Source organism: Nomascus leucogenys, chromosome 16, assembly GCF_006542625.1.
Source record: "Nomascus leucogenys isolate Asia chromosome 16, Asia_NLE_v1, whole genome shotgun sequence".
NCBI classification, from domain to species: Eukaryota; Metazoa; Chordata; class Mammalia; order Primates; family Hylobatidae; genus Nomascus; species Nomascus leucogenys.
In genome coordinates this window covers 17996625-18023314 of record NC_044396.1, presented here as the reverse complement: position 1 = coordinate 18023314, position 26690 = coordinate 17996625, and the positions used below count along the sequence as shown (strand labels likewise).

The window sequence follows — 26690 nt, the reverse complement described above, 5'->3', positions numbered from 1 at the left end:
TGTTTTGAGATTTATATAAATAGAATCACACAATATGTATTCTTCTGTTTTTTGGCTTTCTTTCTGTGTAATAATTGCTTATGCATTCTCATTGTTATGTTCCATAGAATATAAGGTATGTATGAATATACCACAATTTATTTGTTAGCTCTGCTCTTAGTGGACATTTGGATTGTTTCTAGTTTGAGGCTATGCCAAATACAAAGCTGCCGTGAACATTCTATTCTTTTGGTGAAAATATATACACCTTTCTCTGTTAGACTGGTAATATCTAGAAGTGAAATTCCTGGGTTTTAGGGTATGCTGGTGTTCAAATTTAGTAGATACTGTCAAATGGCTTCCAAGAGTATTCACAATTTAACCTCCCACCAAGCTGTTTGGGAACTTCCACTGTGCTGCCTCCTCACCAGTAGTGAGCATTCAGATTCTCTTTACTTTGAGTCATTCTATGAGTGTGTGGTGGCATCTAATTTGTTTTAATTTGCTTTTTTTTTTTTTTTTTTTGAGAGAGGGTCTCACTCCTGTTGCTTAGGCTGGAGTGCAGTGACACGATCTCAGTTCACTACAGCTTTGACTTCCTGGGCTTAGGTGATTCTCCCACCTGAGCCTCCCTAATAGCTGGGACTACAGGTGCATGCTACCATGCCTAGCTAACTTTTTGTAGAGACAGAGTTTCGCTATGTTGCCAGGCTGGTCTCAAACTCCTGGGCTGAAGTGATCCTCCTGCCTCAGCCTCCCAAAATGCTGGGATTACAGGCATGAGCCCCTGCACTTGGCAATTTGCATTTCTCCTGATTACTAATAAAGTTGATTAATTTGCATGTTATTGGATATCATTTGGGTATCCTCTAGTGAAATATTTGTTCAACTTTCTTACACATTTTTCTATTGGGTTATATTTTTAAATGTTTTCTAGGAGTAATGTTAATATATTTTGGATATGTGCCTTTGTCAAGTATATGTGTTGCAAGTATCTTCTCCCACTCTGAAATTTGATTTTTCACTCTCTTAATAGTTTTTTTTTAAAGTTTATAGTCTTTTTCTGAACAGAAATTGTTAATTTTAATAGAATCCAATTTTTCAATTTGTTTCTTCATAATTGGATGTTAAGAAGTATTTTCATGCATGAGGTATTGAAGTTATTCTCCTATGTTGTTTATATATGTTTCACATTTATATTGATAATAAACTTGGAATGAATTTTGTTTGTGGTATGAGATAGGCATTGTGCCTGTAATTTTATATTTGCCTATCTAGATTCATTTTTTTCATTCTTCACCTTCTTCTCTGCTCGAGGAAGCAGACCTGTCATTTATAGGTAAGTGTGACTGATATGGCTGAGGTGTAGGAATTTCTTTGTCTGATAGTGCTCAGGAATTAAAGTCTACCATGATAGTCCTGGTGCTAGATTCATGACAGTTATTCCTGACAGCCCTCTAGGAAGTGTCTTCAGAAATTTCAGTATCATAATTTGTTGTTGTTTTTCTTTCTTTGCTCATGCTGTTACTGTAAGAATGCCAAACCTGGTAGAGTTTTGGTGCATACTTGGTAGTGAACAGTTATTTTTCTATGAATTAAATATAGGAAAATTCTGTATGTTCCTATTATTCCTTTGGAGATCTTTCATGAAGAAATATTTGACTATGGGCCGGGTGCAGTGGCTTACGCCTGTAATCCCAGCACTTTGGGAGGGGAAGGCGGGTAGATCATGAGGTCAGGAGTTTGAGACCAGCGTGGCCAAGATGGTTAAACCCCATCTCTACTAAAAATAAAAAATTAGCCGGGCCTGGTGGCGGGCACCTGTAGTCCCAGCTACTCAGATGGCTGAGGCAGAAGAAGCGCTTGAACCCGGGAGGCAGAAGTTGCAGTGAGCCGAGATCATGCCATTGCACTCCAGCCTGGGTGACATAGTGAAATTCTGTCTTAAAAAAAAAAAATTAAAAGAAATATTTGACTCTGTCAGTTGGGCAGAAAACTTCAAATATTTGGATACTTTGAGATTTCTTTGTAAATTTTAATGTTAGAGACACCCCTCAATTCAACAAAGTATCCAGTAGTTCACTGAGTCACATTTACGTTTATTTAGATTCCTTAGGCCATAATAATTTCATCCTACATTTCCACCTGGATCCATCATGGATTGCATGTCAGCTGACATTTTGAAGAAAAAACAAATACAAGAGATTAAGGTTATTTTCTTCTTTATTTATTCTTAGTACTTAAATTCAGTCTAATGGCAGTGCTTCCATTTACACGCTAAAGGCAAAGCCAATCTCCCACTCAACATCGTTTGTTGAATTTTAGTTTTTGGCAAATCTTGTTTCTGTTTGTTCTTGAGGGAAACATTATAGCTCACATTTTTTGGTTATTTTTATGAATTCAGAAAATAAGTGTTGAATTTATAGAATGGGGACATTCAAGCTGACCCAGAACGATCACTAACTCCTAGGCAGTAACTGTAAATTTCACATGGACACATCTCTCATAGCTCCCTGTTTCACAATCAAAGAAATCTAAAATCACCAACTGTTACATATCAACTATAACCAGTATAGGATATTCTAGCTACAAATATGTGAAACTGTGATTTAGATGTGTGTTAAAGAATGTTTTAGAATCTTCTTACTAGATAAGATAAATGATTACGTTAGCATTTCTTTTCAGATGTTATTTTTTAAACTCATTTGAAACTATTTGCAGATAGAAATAGAACTATTTTGAATGCTGATCTCAATATGAAATATAGAATCCACAGAATACACAAAAGTATTGATGATATAACATTCAATAATCAGGATGCTATGAATTTTACATTAAAATTTAATTATGTAGTAAAAAATAGAGTTGTTATAGCTAGAAAAAAATATTTTCAGAGGCAGCAGATACTCTTGGTGGAAATGAACAGTTCTACATAGAAAGAAAATCCAGGAAGTATGCAAACTAGACACCAGGATACGCAGTATATTAAATTTAATCAGAGATTACACAGAATATGACATAAAACAGCAGTTGACTAGAATAATTTGCAACACGTGAAAACAGTTTAGAAAATGGATTTAGGTCATATTCTCTGACAGTAGGTTTGTTGGAAATACAGGCATAGAATCAGACAGATTTATATGTCATCTGGTGCTCCCTTCCCTTGTCACATCAACTTGAACCAATAGTTTTGTATAGATCCAAGCAGTAGACATGCTGTTGATTGGTAAACTAAATCTGTAATGAGACTGTTAACTTCATAAAGCCACAAGTAACTATATTTTGGTGAGTATTTTAGATGCAAAAGCACATTCCTCCTAATAGTTGGAAATAAACTTAGAAATATTTTGTGGGACAGCTCTATGATTGTCTAAAATAAGAATGTTTGGCTTGTTATACATAATTCCATTATTCAGTGACAAATGTGCATTTGCACATCAGAGACTAGAATTTTAGAGATTAATCCTGGTGGAATTTTTAGGGAGATCTTGTTCAACTATATTTGTGAAAGCAAGAATATGTTATTTTTTAAAATTGGGTGTACTGACTGGCCTAAGCATAGACTTTCTTCTTTTCAATCATATGGTTACAAAAACTGTATATTACAAACAGTATAGAAACAAGCTGAAAAGAATGAGCCACACATCCTGGATAATTATCTATATGCAGTTAAATTTACAGATATAAAAGAAAATACAGCCTACTCCCTTATAGTGCACAGTTATTTTTTAGATACAGTGTATCACTAGCAAGTGGTTGCGGCCACCAACTCTAGTTATCCCCAGCACAGAGAATAAGAGCAAGATCCGTTCGGTACAGCTTCCCTCCATCCGACAAAGCCATTATGTTCTTCTTGTATGTTGTAATATTATTAATATCCAGATCCTGTATAGAACATAAATGGCATTGTAATCCAGTTAAATATGGAAGTTAATTAACCACTGTCAAGTGATAAAATGTGAGATGAAACTACTTGTTACATCAATCCATTAACAAAAGAGCTGGATTAAATTCTTATACAAATGTGAATAATCACAAGGTTGTTTTTAAAATCTATTTATCACAGTTACCCTGATTTAGGCCAGAACCAAATTGAGTTAAGAATTGAATTCTATTTCTGCTCCTCTATAAATTGTTAAAGTAGATTTCCAAAATGGATGTGCGGTTGGTTTTGGATGGATCCACAGAGTCTGCTTAAAGAAGTAAGTGCCATGGTAACTAAGTTACCTGTTTATTCTTCTCACACAGATCCTTCAGTAAAGCATCCAGTTCATTTTCATCTATGTATCCATTGCCGTCCTGGGGGAGGAGAAATAAAATAGTATACAACCAACTCCATCTACAGTAGTGGGAAATGAAGTAAAATAGAAATAATTGGAATCCTTAGAAAGTCTCCCAACTGCATACTTGGCAGATAATCTGTTATGTCAGGCCGCCCAAGTTTTTAGCTGCTCCAAAGTTGTAAAATATGCAAGGTATTAGTTACCTCTCATTCAACACCTTACATTTGTAAAAGATCTTGAACTGTTCAAAGTACTTACACATGTAATTCACTTAATGTTAACAATATCATATCTTCTAGGACAAGTGAGGAAACTGAGGGCTAGGGAAGGTATGTGGCTCCATGTCACACCAGGGTGTGGCAGAGTTCTGCTAGAGCCCACAGGTCCAGGAGTAAACAAATTAGAAGCAAAGGATGTGACCTAGTGACATCACAAATAACCTTTATTTTGCTGGATATTTTCATCTAGCTTAATCCTCATTCAATCCTGCAAAGTGGTGTTGTTATTATCTCTTGTTTACAAATGAAGAAATTGAGGTTCACATGAGTTTGGTATCTTGTTCAAAGTCTCAAAGCAGGTAAATGATAGTGTGGGATTCGAATCAGGGGTTTGTGTAATTTGGGCATACCATAATACCTTTCCTATGAAAAGAAGGAGTTGTTTGTGTAATTTTCATAATCGTTTTTTCCAAATTCTTCTGAAGAATCAAATTATAGATAAGAAAATTTTAAGGCATCCAAATTGGAAAGAAAGAAGTTAAATTATCCCTGTTTGCAGATATTATTTTTATAGAGAGAAAACCCTAAAGACCTCACAAAACTGTTGGAATTAATAAACAAATTCCGTAAAGTTGTAGGATGCAAAATTGACAATCAAAAATTAGTTATGATGATAAACTATCTGAAATGGAAATTAGAAAATCCCATTTACAATAGCACCAAAAGAATAAAATACTTAGGAATAAAGTTAACTGAGATGAAAAACTTATACACTAAAAATCATAAAATACTGATGAAAGAAGTTAACAGAGACACAAACAAATGGAAAGACATCCTGTGTTTATGGATTGGAAGGCTTAATATTGTTAAAATGTCTATATTACTCAAACACATCTACAGATTCAGTGCAATCACTTCCAAAATCCCAATGGCAATTTTTATAGAAATAAAAAAACCCTAAAATTCATATGGAACCACAAAAGATCCCAAAAAGCCAAAAAAAATCTTGAGAAAGAAGAACAAACCTGGAGACATCACACTTCTTGATTTCAAAATATATTACAAAGCTACAGTGATTAAAACAGTATAGCATTGAAACAAAAATCGAAACATAGACTAATGAGCTGTCAGTTTCACATGTTATGGTCAACTGATCTTTGATAAGGGTGCCAAAAACACAAAATGGGACAAGGATAGCTTTTTTCAACAAATGGTGTTAAGTAAACACCACATGCAAAATACTGAAATTGGACCCTTAGCTTACACCATATAAAAAATAAATTCAAGATAGATTAAAAACTTAAATATAAGATCTAAAACTGTAAAACTCCTAGAAGCAAACAAACATAAGGAAAACCTTTATGACATTGTTCTTAGCAATTATATTGTGGATATGAAACCATAAGCAAAGACAACACAAGCAAAAATAGACAAGCGAGACTACATCAAACTAAAAAGCTGCACAGCAAAGGAAACAATCAACAGAGTGCAAAAGCAGCCTACAGAATGGGAGAAAATATTTGTAAACCACATCCCAAAAAGGGTTAATTTCCAAAATTTATAAAGAACTCCTATAACTCAATAGCAAAAAATGAATAATCCAATTTAAAAAATGGGTTAAGGACTTGAGTAGACACTTATCCAAAGAAGATATAGAAATGGCCAACAGGTAAATGAAAAAATGCTTAACATCACTAATCAGAGAAATAAAAATTAAACTAACAATAAGATATCTCCTCACACCTGTTAGAATGGCTATTATCAAAAAGATAAAAGACAAGTGTTAGTGAGAATGAAGAAAAATTGGAACTCCTGTATACATTGGTGGGAATGCAAAAATGGTGCATCCACTATGAAAAACAGTGTGGAAAGTCCTCAAAAAATTAAAAATAGAACTGCATATGATCAATCAATCTCAGCACAAGACAAATACTGCATGATGCCACTTGTATGAGGTATCTAAAATAGTCACACTCATAAAGTAGAATGTTATTGCCAGGGCTGGGGGAAGGAGAAATGAGGAGTTACTCATCAATGGGCATAAAGTCTCAATTATATAAGATGAATAAATTCTAAAGATCTGCTGTCAAGATTGTCTCTATAGTTTACAGTACTGTATTTTATACTTAAATTTTGTTAAGAGGATAGATCTTATGTTAAGTGTTCTTACTTAAATAAAAAAGAAAGGAAAAAGTAACAAACTTTCACCTGATCATACAGCTCAAAAGCCTTATTGAACTCTTTCCCACACATTTTGATTCCCTAAAGATAGAGAAGAGAGTAAATGTTAAAATGTTATTACTATGTTTCAGTATGTTTCCCTTGACAAGTCTCCCACATTCTAGCTTTTCAAGGAAAATATTATTTAAAGTAGTAAAAAGTTAAGTACCTGGAATTTAAGAAGAAAATTCTCCTGCACTGGTAGTAACCTTTTGAGAGAAAAACATTATATTAATATATTATATTTTTTGAAAAGGATCCACTTATAACATTTTTCATGGTTCCTAAACTCACCTGGCCATCTCAGTTAATTCCAGCTTCCCATCATTATTTGAGTCAAATAGTTTCAGCTGAAAGACAGAATGCCATTATTCTAGCTATTTGAGGAATAATTTATTGCATGAGGGAGATGAACTTCAAAATAAAGCTGTTTGAGTTATCAACTACTTGTATATATACAGTAAAATTTTTAAAAACTAGCATTTTTAAAACTTTCAATGCAAATTTTCAATTCTGTAATGTGTCAATTGCTAGAGGTTATCAGAATAATATAGAATAGTCAAACAGAAATAGTGGTTGTAGCTATGTTTCTAGGATACTGTCACTTTTTTATTGCAAATACGTTTATATGTGTATCAAGATGTGGGAGGGATGGTGTCTGACAATTTTTGCACTTCTGGAGTCTCTCCAATAAGAAAATAAATATTTATTTCACCCTTTTAGAGCATAGAATACCACAAACAGAAGCAGAAAACAGATGACAAACAAATCCTTAGAGAATAGAATTTTTGAATAATTTTGAATTGTTTTATTTTCTATTGGGTATTAGAAACTCCATAAAGCTCTCCAACTCCCCATTGCACTTATATATACATCATTCACAAAGACACATCCAGATGTAAACACACTCATATCCATATTTGGGAAGAATTCACCTTTTTAGACAGCAGCAACTATTGATATAATATGTTATACCAAAGTAGTATATATGAATTACATTAAATATATAAAATGTGTATACTAAATGAACACTAAATATGTGAAAAATTAACATTATTTTTGTTTTTAAAGAACAGAATGTGTCCAATGTTATAATGGATATAGATTTAGTGACATCTTTTTAAGAAGGAAAGGAAGGGCATTCTGTGGTTTGAGGTATTCTAAGAATTTTTTGTAGGAGGCAGATTTTTTTCAGGGTCCCATGCTGACAAAATATTTTATAATCCATTGACCATAAATTCTGATATTGTCACACTATCTACCAAGATACTGGACAGCTCAATCACTTAGTTTTGTGCCCATGGGGAAATATTTCCCAACATATATATTTAAATTTTAATTAGCTCTTGATTAATTTGCTTCCTGGATTTGAACTGGTTTATGACATTTAATCAGATATGTCAGGCCAATCCAACAGAGGGAAACTCCCATCTGAGTGGGTTTTGTAAGGCTGCTTCAATATTCTACCTGGAAAGAAGCCTTTCTTTAAATAGGCGTCCCTTAAGATTGGAACAAAATAGAAAATTGATAAATGTAGGTTATTGTCCATTACCCAAAAGTTATTCAGAGCTTAGACCTGCTGATTGTGACACATAGCAAGAAACTCTCCCCCATTTGTTTGCTAGTGCTATTGTAAGTGGAGATGTAATGAGGAATTAAAGATGACCATGAAAACCTTTTTGGTTGTTTTGAAATTAAAGCTTAGCCCCACTTTATAATAAATAACATTAGTTAGTGAATAAGGCAATAGTAAAGTTCTAGTAGTTCCCCCTCCCCCAACCCAGATAAAAGTAAGGTGAGATGCTGAAAGCAAACCTCAGTTACATCAGATATAATCAAACCCTTTATTAGATTATTTCTCAGAGTAATTAAAAAGTCTAACTCTTTCTTCAATCTAAGATAACAGTAGCTTTTATAGTATAGAGCTATGTTTATGGTTTATTGATGTAAATCCATGGAGTAAGAATTCACAGTACCTTCACAGTACTGAAAGCTGTATAAATATATGTATCTCCTGGTAATCCTAATTCTGTGACGAGTCAAAATGAGTAAACTTCGTCCAATAGAAAAAAACTAACTTCATAGACATTGGTTTATTTTATCTGGAACCTTATTTATCTGCTCTTTTTTTTTTTCCTGAAACAGTAAGTGCCTATGTGTAAAGCAGTTTTCTTGGCTCTATTATCAACATTCTATAATTGATCTTAGTTGTCACTGTTTACCATAGCATCAGCCTCAGGGCATATTTAGATTTCCTCATTCAAAACACCAATACAAAACCCCAAAACAACAAAAATCAAAAGAAAGAAGGAGACCCATTTTAAGTTGCTTAATTAATAAAGTAGCTAGACGGTCTCTTTAAACTCAACAAAGTGTGATTTCCCAAACTATGATAAAAATGGATTTAGGAACTCTATAATAAGTGAGTTTTTGGTGATATAATTTATATATATAGTGTACCTTATATATGTGTAAGTTATATAATTTAGTGATATAATTACACTGGCTTTGGAAGAAAAGTCATCTTTTGATAGATAAAAATTACACAGCTCTACAAGGAAGAAAATGCTTATATGTTGAGTCTTAAAGCCAATGCCTGCAGAACTCAAAATGACAAGATGTAAGCATCCCTAAGTATTTCACTTTTCAAATGAAATGATACCTATGTGCATATGATGCCCATACCACCATTTATTTATTTCATCCTGTGTAGCCTTGGGAGTTAGCAAGAACATCATACTACTTCATGAGCTCTTGGGTACAATCTTTTCAAGATCAGTCTTACCATTAGGTCTGTATACTCGGCTAATTTTGTGTCATCAACAGTCTTGTTTGCTTTTTCTAGCAGGTCCTTTAGAAAGTTCTGTTAAAACAAAGAACACTTAGATTAATTTCATTAATAATATATCGTCTACTTTCATTTCAGAATGCCTTGGAACAGGACATACCAGGAATGCAAAGAAAGTCTCCTTTTGAGGGTAGAAGCAGGTGAGTAGAGGAACTTATAATAGAAGAAAGACTAAACCAGGTTGTCCTCCTGGCATTCCAGCAACAAAACTACCTTTGACAGGAATAATACCTGCTTTTTACTGAGACTTGATTGGTCATTGTCTGTGCGTTACCATGATTTTATGATTTCAATTAACCTGACTAAAACCTTTTAAAACCAGCCAGCCCAATGGATGCATTTCTTCTTACTGATATCTTCACAAGTACTCATTGGATTGTTCTGCAAGAAACACAAGGGCCTTTATACCTTTGGAATATGTGTGAAAAAATATCAGTAAACCAGATAGAGATCTAGCCCTAATTTCAAATCCATTTTCTGCTCCCCAGGCTGTATTTACACATTAGTTTATAGCCAGCATGATGCTCATTTCTCCAGAGGGCCAGTTGGGTAGTTTTTAGCTTGATGCAGTCCAAAGCACTTTGGTTAAAATGCTTCCGCTGACTATTTAAATTAACAAAATTGGCCACAGTTTATGTCATTGAATCTTTGAAAGATATATGAATCATATTAAAATAGAGATTAATGTCGGAAGGATGAAAAAAGATGATTATTAACTTGACAGCTGGAGCTTAGGAGTGAATTTAATTTTTTTAACAGAAACATAAATAAAAGCTTTACAAAGATTTGCCATATAAGTGACAGTGTAAGCACTTAAGCATATAATAGTCATTCATTTTGTTTAGTGCTATTCATTTGTAACTCCTTTATTTTCTCAGAAAATGAATTAATGCAATTAGGAGAAACTAGGCAGATACTGTGCCCAGATATTATTGAAGGATTAGATTTCTTTGATTCAGCAATGACTTATCTCCCTCCTAAATGTTCCAGTTCTGGGCTGATTTGATGTCACTTTTTTAAAGGAAAGAGACTCTTTTCTTAGTTTGATAAAAATTTTTTTACTTCAAATATTCCACTTCAAATCCAAAGTGAAGCATGGAAAATTCAGTTATCTGTTGGGGTTGAATTTTATTTTTGAGCCTTCTGGGGCTTTTGTCAGAGATTAATTGGGTTAAAAAGCCTCATCAGAGACTAAAATGGTGGTCACAAAAATAGCCTGGGAGAAACCTTGGGATGCAGAGATTCAAAGTCGTGTCTGAGAGCAAGTGATGTTTTACTCTATTATGGATCTTAAAATTAGCTTTCTTGAAAGATCCATTAAAAAAGAAAGCCAACTTATCTTCAAAATTCCCCAGGGAAGAGGACTTCTATTTAGAATCTCTTTCTGAGAATAAAATTTAGAACAAAGAAGGAGACTTTTAGAATATTTAGAGGTCAGTATTGGAAATGAACTAAGGTTTTCATTATGAACTAAAAAGGATCTTTAAAAGAATATTTTTGGTCTAACTAATAAAATAAAAACACAGTGGCTTATCTGTCACCTTGTGGGTTGCTGAGCTGCAAGTTTGTAAAATATGTTGTTTTCAGTGACTTCACATTAAAAACGTTTACATTTTCAAGAGGATACAATTGAGTATGTTTTAGCCATTTTGCCATGGCCCAAATGTCCCAGTTCCATCTTTAAAATTGTGTGCTACTCAAACTATGTTGAACTATGACTAGAACTGTTGATATTCATATTTCCCCACATAGCAAAAGAGCAGCTCTTAATAAATGAAGTCTGAAAGCATGTAGTGCTGTGGGGGTGGGGTGGGGAGTCATTCTTAGCATTATCAGATATTCTAGGTACAAATCTAGGTTCTCTTCCTAGGCAGCTGTGTAATCTTGAAAAATCATCAAATCTCTCTGCATTCCAATCTCACCGTTTTTATATTAGGAGTGATAATACCTGCCTTGCATATTTTCTGTGAGGATTAAATTTTAAAATACATTTCAAGCACCTTGTACTCTGCCTGACACATAGTCAGTAAATATTAACTCACTTATATTTTAGTCACTCTATGTTCTAAAAATAGAAAAAGTAGGGTCTTTCAGATGGAGATGTTTTGGGGTCGGTTTGAGGAAACGAGAAGAATACTTCCATATTCCTGAAAGGCTAGTAAATTGAGTTCATGAATAATATAATTTATTTTATGTTGCATGTCACAAAAACTTTCATGTGCAGAATCTTACTGGAGCTTCACAATAAGCCTGAGAGGAAGGATTTATTACCCTCATTTTAAAGATTAAAGAAAATTAGGAAGATACAGTAATTAATGAGGTAAGACCTGATTTCAGATCTCTGCCTTTTCCTTTCTATCCTCATCTGTGATGTCCAAAGTGATAAATTCATTCTCTAAGTTGCAGTTTTTCAAAAGTTTAATTATAGAAGATTTTTTATTTTTTATCATCATTGTTGTTGAGAGACAGTAGGTTGTACAGAATGTCTACAGGCCTTGGAGGCAGACAAGCCTGGATTTGCACATCACGGCTCTGTCCGATTTCTGTGTGGCCTTCAGTATATCATTTAACTTCTCTCAACTCTTCCTCACTGGGGTAATACAATGTCGTACAACTTATGCAAAGATTAAATAAGACATTATGTGTAAAGTAGTTGGCATACAGTAGCTATTCAGTAACTTTTTCTTCTTTCTTTTGTAAGGAAATTTATATATATATATGTTTATTTTGAGAACTGAAACTACAAATTTCGATAAAATGAATGGCTTATTCAGCTTATCTATAATTCTATCTGTCTGTCTTATATTTGTGTACACCACAGAAAATGTTAATTTCTTGCATTACTGTACAGAATTTCAAGAAGCAATTGAAGCTGCCTTTTTGATCTGGTACTTCATTAACAATGTCGAAGAGTAGGTGAAAATGTGACACTGTTCAACATTAGTTTCTTTTGTGGGAGGTTTTTTAAAAAGCTAGGAAACTATTAGTTCATAATTGCATCTGAAAGGAAAAACTTAGTACAAGTTTTTATTTGCTTACCTTAAGCTCTTCAGTTTCTATGAAGCCACTGTGGTCAGTATCATATTTTCTCCATGTCTGTAAGTAATTTTGGATAAGGAAAACAAAACATTTTCAATAAAAGAAACAATTTTCCTACTTTAAGCAGCTTTCTTAAAGGGGCAGCTTTCTTATACCTTCATGAATTCCTCACAGGACTTCAGCTGCTGGCATCGGAAAAGCAGCAGGAAATTCTCTTCTGTGGGTAATACGTGAGCCAACTGGAAGATTTAAGAAGAGAGAAACGTGTTGTAAGTTGCTCAAAAACAAGTCTCTGCCATTACCTGCTGCTTAGTTTTTCTTCAACGTGTTCCCTCACAGGCTAGAACAGTAGGAGAGGAAAAACATTAGAGTCGGCTTTCCCTTTCTGGTACTTTCCTATGGAGTGCTGTCAATTCTCCAACACTCGTGTGCCCTTGTGTGCTTGGTTCTTGGGCCAGTGAGGTCGCCGCAGCAGACCTGTGCTCAGGTAGAACTAGCGTGGCCACTTCTTGTCTGCTGGACATTCAGGCAGATTCATCCTGGTGGCTTGAACCCTTTAAGTGTTCTATGCCACAGATTAGTGTTCTATGCCTCTCTCCTCTCTCCTCTCTCCTCACAGGGTCACAGAAAGGCACATGTGGGGGCCATAAATTTCATGTGAAGTGAAAGAAACCATGAGGAACATAAATGTTGGGGAGGGTAGTGAAGGGGGAAAATGCATTCCCAAGCCCGAGGAGAAAGCCTACCATGAGATACAAGAGAAGATAAACCAAAGACAATCGTAAGGCGATGGAAAAGAAATTCACCATGAATGGTGGGGTGTTAAACAGGAATAGGAAAAGCCAGTTCTCAAATTGTTGCTTTCTGCTGAAAGGACATCCACTGCTTGAATCCAGGGCTGGGGTTTATTTTCTGATCTCCATGGCAGCCTCTATGACATTTTCCCTTAGATCTCATTTCATAACTTCAATCCTCCTCTCTTTTTTTTTGGAAGAAAAAAGGATTCCATATCCAATGTTATGACTAATCTATTGCGTGCAGAGAAGGAAGGAGCTGGATTGATGGCTCCACTGCAAATGTGAGATCTATTTCTGGCACAGTAGCTAATTAGCTGTGGTCCCCAGCAACCCCGAGCCATTTCTGGACTTCAGTACCCTCATCACTAAAACAAGGACTTGAAATAGAAGCCAGTGTTTCTTGAATATATTGGGTTCAAAACGCCTTCTGTTGGAAGCACTGCATTTTCACTATTAAAGAATGAATCTACACACACTATATTTCATCTGATTTTCGGGATTTGATGAATTCCCTAGATCACGGGCATGGACCCTCATCCGTGGATTTTAGGCCAAGAGCCTGTAGTCTAGATCAGCTTTAAAGTCAGAGTCAGTTCTAAAAGTTCTACCAAGTTGTAGAAAATACTATCATAACTTTTTAAAAAAAATTCATCCTTTTAGGTTCATTTAAAAATTAAAAATTTAATATAAAATGCATTATTCTACTTTATATGCAAGGAATCTAATTTTTCTTATGCCTTTGTATGCCCCTTAGCTTATCTTATTTTTAGATTTTTGAAATAATATTTCAAATTAAAACCACTCGATTTATAGGCAATACACGTGTGGGTGAGACTAAGGGAAAGGGCCAAACCTTATATCAACGTGTTTAATATGACCTAGTCATAAAACATTTTCTTATTTATTTTTAAAGAAAGGTCACTAGTGTGGGTAGATGATAATATATCTAAAAAGTAAAAATGGGGGTTTATAATGTGCCAGTACTTTTAAAAAATGTGATTAGCTTTTGGTACATAAACACGTTTGCATCATTGGAGTGTGTGTGTGTGTGTGTGTGTGTGTGTGTGTGTGTGTGTGATCTCAGTCCCTTATTAAACTCAGGACATACTTCTGTGACCTTTGTATTTTTTAAATTCCTTTGAATACTTGAATCATAAAATTCTATACCTCAGAAATAATGTAATTTAATTTAATTCAAAGACCAAATTTTTCAATTGAGGATGCTAAGGCCCAAACAGGTTGAATGATGACCTGATGATTGGCAAACTGAAAATCACTTTAATTTGGTGATTATTAGTAGATTAAGTCAACAACATGCTTGTTTAAGACAGTAATAGAATGGTTTGGTTGCTTATTTGCTCTTGGACTGCAAATAATGAATTTGTTGGTGATTTTTACACATGACAATGAGATAGTTTAAATATGATAGGCTGTTTCTACTCATTAAAATCTAGAACACCATTTTCCGTATAAAAATCCCTTTTTTTTCCTCATCTGTAAGTGGGCTCCTAGTGGAAAGTAGCTATAAATGATTTTCATTATAAAGTATCCAGATATCTGGTAAATTAGACCTAGAATGTAGGTCTCCCCCCAGAGCTAAGGGGAACAGGAGAAGGGAGGGAGAATGGCAGTGGGTAGGCTCAGCATGGAGAGGGGCTCTGGAGGATGGAGAAGCACCCACGCCCCTCCAGTCTTGTTGAGCCTGGCCTCTTCTATAATAATACTTTTCTGGAGGGATTCTGAAGAATGTCTCCTTGAGCATTTTAAAGAAGATGGGAAGAGAAGAAAAAGTAACCCAAGAAAGAAGGGGGAACAAAGATGGAAGACAATAAAACACATCAAAGAGAAGAAAATATATCAGAGGCAGACATTTTAAGGGAAAGATTGAACAATGGAAATGGATGTTATGTATACATTTTGGAGGGTTCTGCATGATATAGAAGGTCTAGCCACATTTTATTATGTTTTTTCATGAATATAAGTGTTCATTTAGGAAACAGGAGATAGCTAACACCAACTTGTCCTTTATTTATTAGTATGCAACTTGTTAGATACTTCTTAGTATTTTTGCATGACCTTCCTCTAGACCATTAATTTCAAGAGGGCAGGGAATAATACTTTTCTGCATCCCCTGAATGTCCAGCATGGTATCTAGCATGTTATATGCCTGAAATAAATGCTTGTGGATTGGTTGGTAATTTTACTTTATTAAAAACATCTACTTAAAAGGATTTAGAGTATTTTTTGCTTATCTTCATCATAATTCTCTATTTTGTTTGGATTTTTATAATTAGTGTGTGTTGCTTTGAACAAAAAAGAATAATTTTTCTTTAAATATTTTACATCTCCAAATCCACTGAATACATAAAAACAGAAAAAAATAAACGAATGAAATAGTAAGCAATCACTAAATGTAAAATTCGGGAAATTGCCATCTTTGTTTCAACATAAAAGTTCATGTAACTCCCATAAAGTTCAGAGGTCTCCTGAGTGTCAGATACAGAGATAGTAAAAATGCTCTTCATGTCTACTATAAATGTGTATTTCTTGCCCATACTGCTTTGGTCTTATACTTAAATTATTAAAAAATACACATCAATGTGAAACATATTCAATCTGTTTTAATTTCACTGAACCATTAATGTTACACTCCACATGATACCATCCTATTTTATAAATGTTAGAAAGGAGTCTTAAGCATGTAAAAGATTATTATGTATATATAGATGTGGCTATAGTGAATGTAAAGAAATCTTTCTTAAGATATGTTTCACAATGTGGTGGTCCTGTGTTGTCTCTCGGTTCTTCTCTCAATGTGTATGAATCAATATTCAAGTTTCAGAGCTGGGCACAGTAATTCTCCAGCTGTAGCCTTTATGACTATGTCTATAATGTGCCAAAGGTCTTTCATATAGGAGGTGTTAAGTGGAGTTGCTTTATTCTCAGATATGCTAAGTCACTGCTGTTTATAGAAGTACCCAATACTTCTTATTCCAATATTATTGGTGATTCTGTAATCTTTGGGCTGCCTGCCTGCTCTTTTATGAACTCCCAAAACTTCTTTATGAGTTGGAGAAGAGAGTGGAGAATATCAAGGGGATGAGTGGAAGGCAGGTAGCTAAGGAAATAAGTAGAATCCCTCAGAGCTTCATTTCTGAGAACTGGTTGCTTGTCATCAAGAGTAGGAAAAAAAACCCAACAACTTTCTACTTGCTTGTCTCCCCTGCTAGTCTACATGCTCCTTGAGGATGGGGTCTGTGTCTTATTTACTGTTTTGTGGCCCAGAAACTGCACAAATTTTAGTAAATATTTTACTGAAGCAATACATAAAGGCAATTTGTCTAGCATCAGGATAGGCTGTAAATAAATGGAGGCAAAGTTCCTTTGGAGATAATTCCAATAACTTATTACTGAGCTGTGAATAGGGGTTGGGGTGGACATTGTGATATGCTACCCAGAACTCCCCTCAAGTGCTGGGAGTCTTGCTGCAGCCTCACCTGTGAGGCCCCATTTAAGGAATACCTGGGCTGAAGAAAGCTGTGTCCCCAAGGAGGTGGCATCCTATGACTGATCAACATGGGGATGTAAAGGCCCAAGGGTCTCACTCAAAACTAGAGACATTCCTGAAGGGTCAGCCCAGCTTCAGAACTCACTGTAGGGTCAGCTGATGTCCCCGTTGAGACTGTGACACAGCCCAGCTTCTCCCTCTGCCCAGATCTATTCTCTTCACTTCCGTCCCGGGGTATTGATCCCAAGAGCACTTCCTAATAAACCTGCTCATTGCTACTCTTCCACTCAGATCTGCTTCCCAGGGAACTCTACCCATAACAGGGGTCTTTACATCTCTCTTTTATTTCTAGCATAATACAGAGCCTTTGCCTGATGTTTTGGAGTAAGTTGAAATCCCTTGCTGTGGCTCATTTGGCTACTAAATACTAGGCACTGTGCTGGTGACCACAGTCACCACTAGTGAGAACCATATAGGGAGGCAGATACTTTCAAACAACTTTTCCCCTGACAATTTCAAAGCAGGAGCTAAAAACAACAATAAAGCTAAGTACTAGTTGTGAGGAGAGTATACATGAAAGGCAACTTCATTAGTGATACAAATTATATCACAGTGCACATGAGGCAGAATTCCTTACTTTTAAAGACAATCATGGTATGTTAACATTCTTGAACATGTGTTAGCCAAACATTCATTTTTTTTTTCACTTGAGAATCAGAAAAACGTTTTCCCTAGCCAGTGAGAAGTGAGTCCAGGAAATTTGAAAGGTAAATAACTCTATCAAAAATGTAAAGCTCTTTCAGTTTAAGAATTTGAATTTGACAAATTATATAATAAGTGGGGGGAAAGGCTTGGCATTCAGAAGATGGGGTTGATTTTGTAGTAAGTTATTTTTATATGTAACAGTAACTGCAAATACATTTGTTGAGTTTTTACAGTGTGCCAGGGTCAATCTACTTGTTCAACATGTATTATTTGATACTGATGATTATAACAACCTTATGAAGTTAATACATTGTCATCCTTGTTCACTACCAAGGAAACAGAGGCTCAAAGAGGGTAAATGGCCTGCTTTCACATAGATTGTAGTTGGAGCCAGATTTGAAGGCAGAGTCTGACTTTCTTGGCTTAGAGACTCTGTCCCTTACCTTCATCACCCTCCATTAAAATCCTCAATCAAAAAAGTATTCCTAGTAAATCATTTAGAAAAATCTATGCAGAGGGAATTTTAAAATCAGATTTCATTGTCAGTAATTTCCCAAAATTCTGTGGTAGAAATGTAGTCTTCCATAAAAAATTACATTCACTATGGCTAAACTCACAGGCTCAAATCCCACTGCAGATGAAAAGAGGGAAAGGCTGGAGAATAGCTTGCTTCCCTGGGAGGGTTGTTACAGTTTTAGGATTAAAATAGCTTTTAAGTCTGTTTTTCAGTGGATGCACTGACCTGGACAGATAGAAACAGTAAGAATGGAGAGGATGGTAGGTTCTCACACATTGCCAAAAGGATCAGGTGAAAAACTTATAGATTTGACACCCATATAAGAGAAATACCTATATTTCATGTGAACACCAGAGAAGAAAGCTCTATTATCTGCTAAATCATTGTCTTCCTTTTTAATTATTTTAATCAGCCTTCTTTGCAGTACAGCTATTAGTCTGAATAAATTTGGAACTTTTTTTGACCATCACGTTATTTGTTAAATTATCTCAAAATTTCCATGCTCCTGTCTTGAGTTTGTGTTAACAATCTCTTTATTTCTTAACTGTATTTGTGTGAATTTTTAAATCTATTTAAAGGCAAGAAATTAGAAAGTTCAGAAAGAAACATATTTGTTTCCAGGTAGCAAATGCATGTTGTTAGAAAGTGTCAGTTAACTTTGTCAGGTCAGAATTTTGAAAGTTAACCATTATATTTTCTAATCTTTTGAATGACATCTTTCAGAGACAAACCAATTTGGCCTGTTCCATCAGGGATGCAGACCACTGCATGAGTATCATTTGGCTTACTTTGATTAGATTTTGATGAGTTTGTGAGTATAACTATTAAGTGAGCATAACATATAAGTAAATCCATCTTCCTTTCCCTTTGAACACCAAAGTTAATGTGTGCTTGATGTCAGTAGGTAGATTATTATAAATTGTAGAAAACATAGGATTTTGCATTCCTTTATAGCTGGCTAGAATTTGTGTATTTGTGTTCTATATTATTTATAGGATTTCTAAGCAAGTGATATATGTCAAATTGGGAAAATAAAGGATGAACTTCATTTAATACAGCTTTCTGGTTACAGTAGAGAGCAAAATATAAGTTCAGACATTTCCTACTCTCCCTCTCCCCATTTTCTACATGTAATCTGTAACTTTTAATTTCTATTTCCCAGTTATTTTCAGAATTTCTCTTTTCTTCACTCTTAACCATCACAGAGTAAACCAACATGCATATGAACTATTGAAGCAATCTCCTATTTTTCCTCCTATTCTCCATTTCTCTTCTCTCAAACTAATGCCCTCCTCCAGACCCCTTACTCCTATGTCTTGGCTGATAACTCAGGTTAATGAAAAGAGTTCTAAAATCAGAATGAGATCTAAGTCTGTATATAGAATTTGTCACTCCCTGCAAGTGGGACCTTGGATACATCATTCGACCTTTTCGGGCTTCAGTTTCTTCATCCTTAAAATGAGGAATGTTGGCTAGTTATTCCCAACAGTCCCATCTAGCAAAAAGTTCCATGTCCTGGAACACTAAAACCTTCCAATCAGTTTATATGTATCTCATTTGTCTCCCTTTAAATTATTTCTGCTTCAGCTCATCAAAAGTTCTGCTGAAATTATGTTTCGAGTGCTTTGCCCAAATAACTTCTCTGCAGAACACTTTGTGCGTCCCTATTCAACCCGGCTAAACTTAGAACCTTGCCGTAAGTAATCAACCAGCTGAAGCTTGAAAACCTTTCCTTTTAATGCAGAAAATGTACAGATTATTTATTATTTTAAAAAAAGGCAGAATAGTTTGGGGGAACGTGGCTGGGTTCTGACTGTTCTACCATTTATTTCTTACTTTTTCTGTGACCTCAGGCAAATCCTATTGAAGCTTCACATGCTATAACTATAAAATAGATCTTCATTTTATATTTAAATTTACTTAATTTTCTAGTTATGAGGATCAAATGAGATAACATATTTGAAAACACTTTGTCAATTTTATTTTATACAAATGTGAATTCTTTTGTTATTTTTATTGCTATAAAAGCTTCTCACTTCTTTATTTCAGACTTCATTGCCTTCTCCGTCCTCTTCTGTTACCTATATTTCTATATCTTTCCTTACACAGAAAGCCTTTTCTTTCCTGTAACAGTTTCTTATCTAAAACTTCTGAGGAAATTTCCTTCATTAAACCTCCAGGACAATGTGTCTGCTAAATGGCCTCTAACCTCTCATTCAAAATAGTGCTCAAATAATGAGTCATAAATGATTAGACTGTATCACATAAAGTAAAACCGGGATTCAAAACATGCTCATCCATTTTATCCTTATAAAAATGTAAAATCCATGTGAATCAGATCAATGCCTTTTACTGCACAATCTAGTATCACTGAAGAAATGAAATTGAATAAATAGCTGAGTCCACTGGAGTCCTTCAAGGTGAAGTATGTTAAATGTAAAGTGACAGGTTTTCCTTAACTAGGATTATAAAGTATGTCAAACTCTAAAAGAGCCAATCTGTAATTTCACTGATGTCATATTTCCAAACTAGTTTTGAATAATTAGATTTACCTCATCTCATTTATGTTTAATTTAAAAGTTATTTTCTTATCCTTGATGGTTTCATATCTTGATTAGTTGGCCTATATGTCAATCTGTAAGTCCCATTACTATTATCTATTTATATAGTAATGAGTTACACATAGGTAAAGGGGAAAGTATGTACTCCAGGGAAAATTTTTAATTACAAAGATAATAATAGTATGTCCTCTCTTAACTCTATTTGTATCAGCTGTTTAAAAATAAGTGTATTTCACATTGGCATCACAAGTCTCCTATAAGTTCAATTATTTGAAAACCAGGTTATTTCTCTGAATCAAAGGTAAATTATTATTAAATGTTTTTGAGAGCCAGAATACTTCACAATCTAATACATTGAGAAACACTATATAAATAACATAATTATGTTATGATTTGGCATATTTTAAATTATGACCTAATTAATTTTTCTGGACAAAGGCTTCCACCCAATTTCTCTACTAGGCTGCTGAGATAAAGAAAGAGGCTAAGACACCACAGGCTGGAAATGTAGACATAAGGGAAGCAACAGCTCTTTCACAAATCTGAGAATGCAGAAGAATTGATGCATAATTGGTTTTGCTTCCTTGATTCACAGACAAAAATAAGTTGCCCTTAATAGGAAAAGTCATTGTGAAAGGATAACTGACACCCACAGTTTTAACTTTCAGAGATTCACATGAAATCTGTACCTATAACAGATCATAAAATACTCACTCAGTCTAGTTAAATTCTTCTGTTTTTACTAAGGCCAACTGTCAAACCAGGATGCCGCTTTTTGCCATGAAAAATAAGGACTGTAAATATTTCACAGGGACTGCAAACATTTTATTTTATATTTTAAAAGTCAAGTCTACACTGTTAAGTGATAAGAAATACTGATGGACCATGTGCTTAGACACTGTGTGGAAGTGAGGCTGGGTAATGGAATGTGATTGATACTCATGTAGAAGTCAGGGACTTGTTCCTCTAACTGCACCTGTGCCAGCAAACAGCTGTATGACCAGAGGCAAACAATTTTATTTCTCCACAGTCTCAATTTTGTAATATATGAAATTTAGGCCCTGGGTTAGGAACACTCTTAGATGTTTTTCATTTGTGAACATTTTTTAACTTTATACTTCTGAACAGAAGATAATGTATTACTTAGGTAAAATAAACCTCTCTGAATGGCTCTTGCTATATCGTACTTGACTTGGAGACAACTTCAAAATTGAAACTCATTTATTAAAATTAAATCAGAAAAATGCATAAATTCCTTACCTCTACAATTCCTATTTTTCCATCATCTCTTTGCCCATACTGATCCACAAAAGTTTTCATTTCAGGTGATAACTCCTAAAATTATATAAAAGCAGGTAAGAGGTTTGTTAAAAAAAATACCCAGTTATGCTTGTGATGGTGTTAATAACTTACTGCAAAGAAAAACCAAAATTAGAACCATTTAGAAATATGCATAATGATTAACTATTCTCATAAAAATTAAAGGCATAACTGATACACAGTATTTATTAGTTCCAAATGAAAGAGTTGTAATCATGATTATTTCTCAATTAATATGATTTATCTTCTATTATTAATTTTGAGACTATGCTATCCTTTGAAAGTGTGGTCAGAATCATTCCATTCATAACTTTTAGTGAATTTTAACATAATCATCACCATCAATATATTTTAAACAATGCTTGCTTCACTAAAGATTACCTTATATTGCTACACTATCTTGTCTTACAACATTTTTCTCATTCTAACATAATGTTTTATCTATGGAAAGTAATATATGTTTTCAGTTTGAACAAGCAAAAAATGTGACTGTTAAAGAGTAACTCACTTTGTAAGCAAAGATTGTTTTAAGCATAAAAGAGGCATTCATCAACTAAATAAATTTAAAAATTAAATAGATTAGAGAGCTATGAACTATAAACTAGTGATCTGAACATAGAACTGGTATTCAGGAGGTTTAATTTTTACCCTTGGGTCTCCAACATAGCCCATTTAAAATAGCCCTGTTGCATTAGCTGAAGCCTATTTAAAATAGGTCAGCCCTTACTAATGTTCTATTCTACGTCCTTGGGAAAGCAAATTAAGGTCTCAGTTTTCATCGTAGCTAACAAGATGGTGGTATTATCTATCACACAAGTTTGCTTTGGGGATAGATAGGTTAATACAATTAAAGGGCTATATTGAGACTAAATATCATTATTACTAGTATTTACAAAATCCTTTTGGAACCAGTGTAGACATCCTTAGTAGAACTAAGATAATAAATAATAACAAAGCAATATAATTATATTTTAGTCTTTATAAAACTTACTATGGATAAATTACAATTTGTATTTATTTAATTTTGTTATAGAAACAATTGTAAGAAAATGAAAGTGTCCAACCATGGCAATAGTGGGAATATTAGGTCTTACGGTTTTTTATTTTTACATATACCTTAACGTAAACAAAAACCAAAGCATCTGTCCTTAAATTTTAAAATGGTGTAATACCACTACTTTAACTAGCAGACTTGACATTTACTTTGTGAAGTTTCTGACAAGTACGTCAAAATCTATTTTTTAAACAGTGCAAAACATATACTCATAATCACCACCAATTAAAAATGTATAAAAATGAGTGCAACTACAAAGACCAAACACTATGTTTAGTGTAAAAGGATAGTTTCTGAAAATATATTGCATTGTTATATTTCATTAATGTTATATTCACCTAGTGAAAATTTTGAAATTTCATGTTATTAATATGAAAAGCCAAACAATGTTTCCATTAATGCAATGAAATCTGTTATCCTATGGCTAGAAATGCAAAAAGCCTGGTTTATAAGGGCAATTTTTATGTTCTAAAGAAAGAGAAGAAATATATACAAGTAGGTTTAATGCAGTGAAGTTAGTAGTATAGTGAAACATGTATCTATTATATGAAACTCTGAATCCAGATCTTGAGTTAGATTTTAACTACCCAAATCAAGAAAAATACTCAATTCAGAAAAATCCAGATTGTATTTACATTCCAGAAAAATGCTCAAGAATCATAGTATTAAGCAACTTGATATAATCCTATAACTATGCTTGTTTAGTATCATTACATTATAGTCTAATAATTGGAGCTTTGAATATTCCAAAACAGAGAAAAATAATTAAATTCTAAATCTCCAACATGAAGATATTGCTTACAAAAAGGTACGAATATTAAAATCAGAGGAAGAAAAATATTTTTTTAAAGTTCATGAATGTTTAAATTTCTAAGCTGATAATAGATTTCAATATTAAAATTACTTCCAGACAAAATAAAATATAATCATTACCTGCTGGAAGCATCTTCCAAGGTTTTAATTCTAAATTTTATGGAAAGTAAGACTTTTCCAACCGGATTTTAAAATATGTATTTTTAAATAAGGAAGATAATTGCTTTTATTAGATTAGCCAAAGATACATAAAGTTATAATGACAGTATTGCATAAATTTGTTTACATGGCAATATATAAGATATGGGGAGGGTGGAGAGTATATAAAACATTTTTATGCTATTTTATTCCGTTCTATTATACTTTTAGATTATATAATATTAAGTCTGGGTAAAACAATCCCCAGAGCACAATCTGGTTTAAAATCAATTTGGTCAATGATTTTTGTAACTGATAGTTCTGTAATGCATTATAATACATTTAGAGCCCTCTGGGATTCTTCTGAATATGCTGTACAGAGATGTATATTACACAATTTTCAATTTAGATAGGGCAAAAAGATAGTTTCATTATTAAATTTTATATATATCACTCAATATTAGAGGTGGTGATCTGCTATATAATATATACATCATTGGTAGTGTAAAATCTCTTTCAAAACATAGTCAAAAAGGCCAAAGACCATTAACGTGTAACTCATCCCAATTCAACACTGCCTTCCGAAAGACAGTGTTACATAAACCTCAGTAGAGTAGTACAATTTTTAACCCATTTTCCTCTGGACAGCCATCTCATCTATGTTTAAAAGCTGATTGTATTTTATATTTATGCTGACAACATATTTTCTTAACAGGTTAATTTATGCCCAAAGAGAGTCATTTATAATTAATAAGAATCGTCATTTGTTTAATTAACTAATGGCTTAAATAACAAACATAGCCATTTTCAAAACACCATCAATTGCTGCCCATCAGAGTATCACTTTGCTTTTTTTACAATACATGAAATTCTTAAAATTGTTTTGCTTTTTACTTCTCTACCTTTTGGGTTTCTTGCTTTCAACAGAAATGAAGACCCTTTCTTGCTAAATTCTTGCCACTGTTAGGTTGCAAGTTGGGCAACTTTCCCTTAGTGAGGACAGGATGTTTTCTCATCTCCCCAACTACATCAACATCACAACAATAATAATTGGTGATAGAGTAAGAGATCCATAATCTGCAGATCTGTTTCTTGACCACCAAGGGGCAGAACTGCATTTCCACCCCCTTATTTCTTACACAGTAAAAGAGCAGTTAAAAATTACCTAATCAAACTCAGTGGTAGAGGTGGTGATCCGCTAAAGAATCTCATGCACCCACAGTTTCCTTTTAAGATCTATTAATGCAAATACTAGTATAGAATATATATATATTGAAAGCTCCAATTTCAGATAGCAAGCTTTTTCCCTTTAGAAAATCTCTCTGTCTCCCTTTCTCCCTTCTTCCCTCCCTTCTCTGTCCCTCCCTTCTCTCTCTCTCTCTCCCTCCCTCTCTCTTTCTCAGTCTCTTTCCCCTTTCCCCTTTCTCTGTATTCGAGTTGGAAAAGTGTTCTTTCTTGCCTTTCGCAGTCAATAAACGTTTACATTACCCAGAAAGCACTTTACGCTGCTGGCTTTTTGTGAAAACACAAGAATGTTTTAATCTGGGGGTTGAAAGTCTTTTTTTCTTTTTCGCAAACTTGAACCTACCAATCCAGCCTTCTTTCGCGCCTGCTGGAGCTCCTGGATCAAGTTCTGCAGCTCCTTTCCTTCCAGGTAACCACTTCCTGCAAAGACAAAGAGGCACCCAGGTGTCAGATATCTCATTCCAAGTGTCTTTCCCGTTCACTTTCCAAGACAGTTATCTTTCTGGCGACCCGAGAGGCTCTCTCTTGCCTGGACATTGATTAACCAGCAAAGCGTACAGACGCGGCAGCCCTCCCCTCCTGGGGTATCAAACTTTAGATCCACTGAGGACAAAGGAGGATGGTTGGGGTGCTGAGCGCAGCCACAGAAACTTTGGGGGGGCAGTGTCCCCCAATCCCTGCTCTCTCTCTCCTACCATTACCGTTCCTGGAAAGACAAAAGTTTAAGGTTTTGGGATTACGGTGGAAACAATATAAACTTTCAGGTTGACAGTTTGGCGGCGAGTCGGGGAGATAAGAAGATAAGATTAGGCAGAAGGGGGAAGAAGTAAAGAATAGAAAGAAGGGATAATGGGATCAGGAGGCTCAGAAAAGGGCAAAGAATGGGAAGGGGCATGGAAACGGGTCTTGAAACAGTTAAAAAGAGAGGATAATCACCGTCAGCGTCGAAATGAAGCCAGATCTCGAAAAACTGTGAGGCTGTGATGAGGGATGACTGCAGGTGGGATTCTGCCATTGTACAGCGGGGTGTGTGTCTGGGTGTGTGAATATGCGTGTGTCTGTGTCCGCGCGAGGGGGAGTGAGCAAAAGCTCAGCGTGTGCGCGAGTCAGGGCTGCGGAGGGAGACCTGGGCGCGGGCGCTGCCGGGCGCTGTCCTCGGTGCTGCTCAGCTCAGCGTTCCTCCAGAGTTCTCTCCCTACACCCCGCACCCAGTTCTCAGTATTTATCCCGACGGCCCCAAGCCGGGCCACGCCTCCTCCAGCCTCCCATTCCTCACTCCCCGCCTCTTGCTCTCACCAACCTTCTTCCCCTCCCTTCCAGTTTTCTGCTCTGTTCCCAGGAAACCTAGCTGGAGCGGGAGTTTGGGCTTGTTGGAAGCAGCAGGTGGTGGGATATCCTTTGCTCAGGGATTGGATGCTGAAAACAGAGGCTCATTTCCCCCTACA

General features: G+C 34.9%; 2 protein-coding genes across 3 annotated transcripts in view; one reads left to right on the top strand and one right to left on the bottom strand.

Annotated features, from left to right (window-relative positions):
• The window catches only part of DECR1 (2,4-dienoyl-CoA reductase 1), a 67647-nt gene extending 54801 nt beyond the window's left edge, over positions 1 to 12846 (top strand). Inside the window, exons 11-13 of one of the 2 annotated variants that reach the window (XR_004026244.1) lie at positions 9627 to 9688; positions 11760 to 11868; positions 12762 to 12846. The gene's annotated coding sequence lies outside the window, so the exon portion shown is untranslated. Of the gene's footprint in view, positions 1 to 9626; positions 11869 to 12761 lie in introns of both variants that reach the window. The other variant, XR_004026243.1, reaches the window with a different exon arrangement.
• On the bottom strand, positions 2185 to 26456 carry CALB1 (calbindin 1). Its single transcript, XM_003268279.3, has 11 exons — positions 26182 to 26456; positions 25589 to 25665; positions 21936 to 22010; positions 12743 to 12826; positions 12588 to 12644; positions 9486 to 9563; positions 6995 to 7050; positions 6870 to 6909; positions 6689 to 6742; positions 4207 to 4278; positions 2185 to 3864 (listed from the first exon to the last, which is right to left on the bottom strand). The coding sequence occupies exons 1-11, from the start codon at positions 26258 to 26260 to the stop codon at positions 3751 to 3753; spliced, it is 786 nt and encodes a 261-aa protein (XP_003268327.1). The 5' UTR covers positions 26261 to 26456; the 3' UTR covers positions 2185 to 3750.
• Positions 26457 to 26690: the final 234 nt, after the last annotated feature.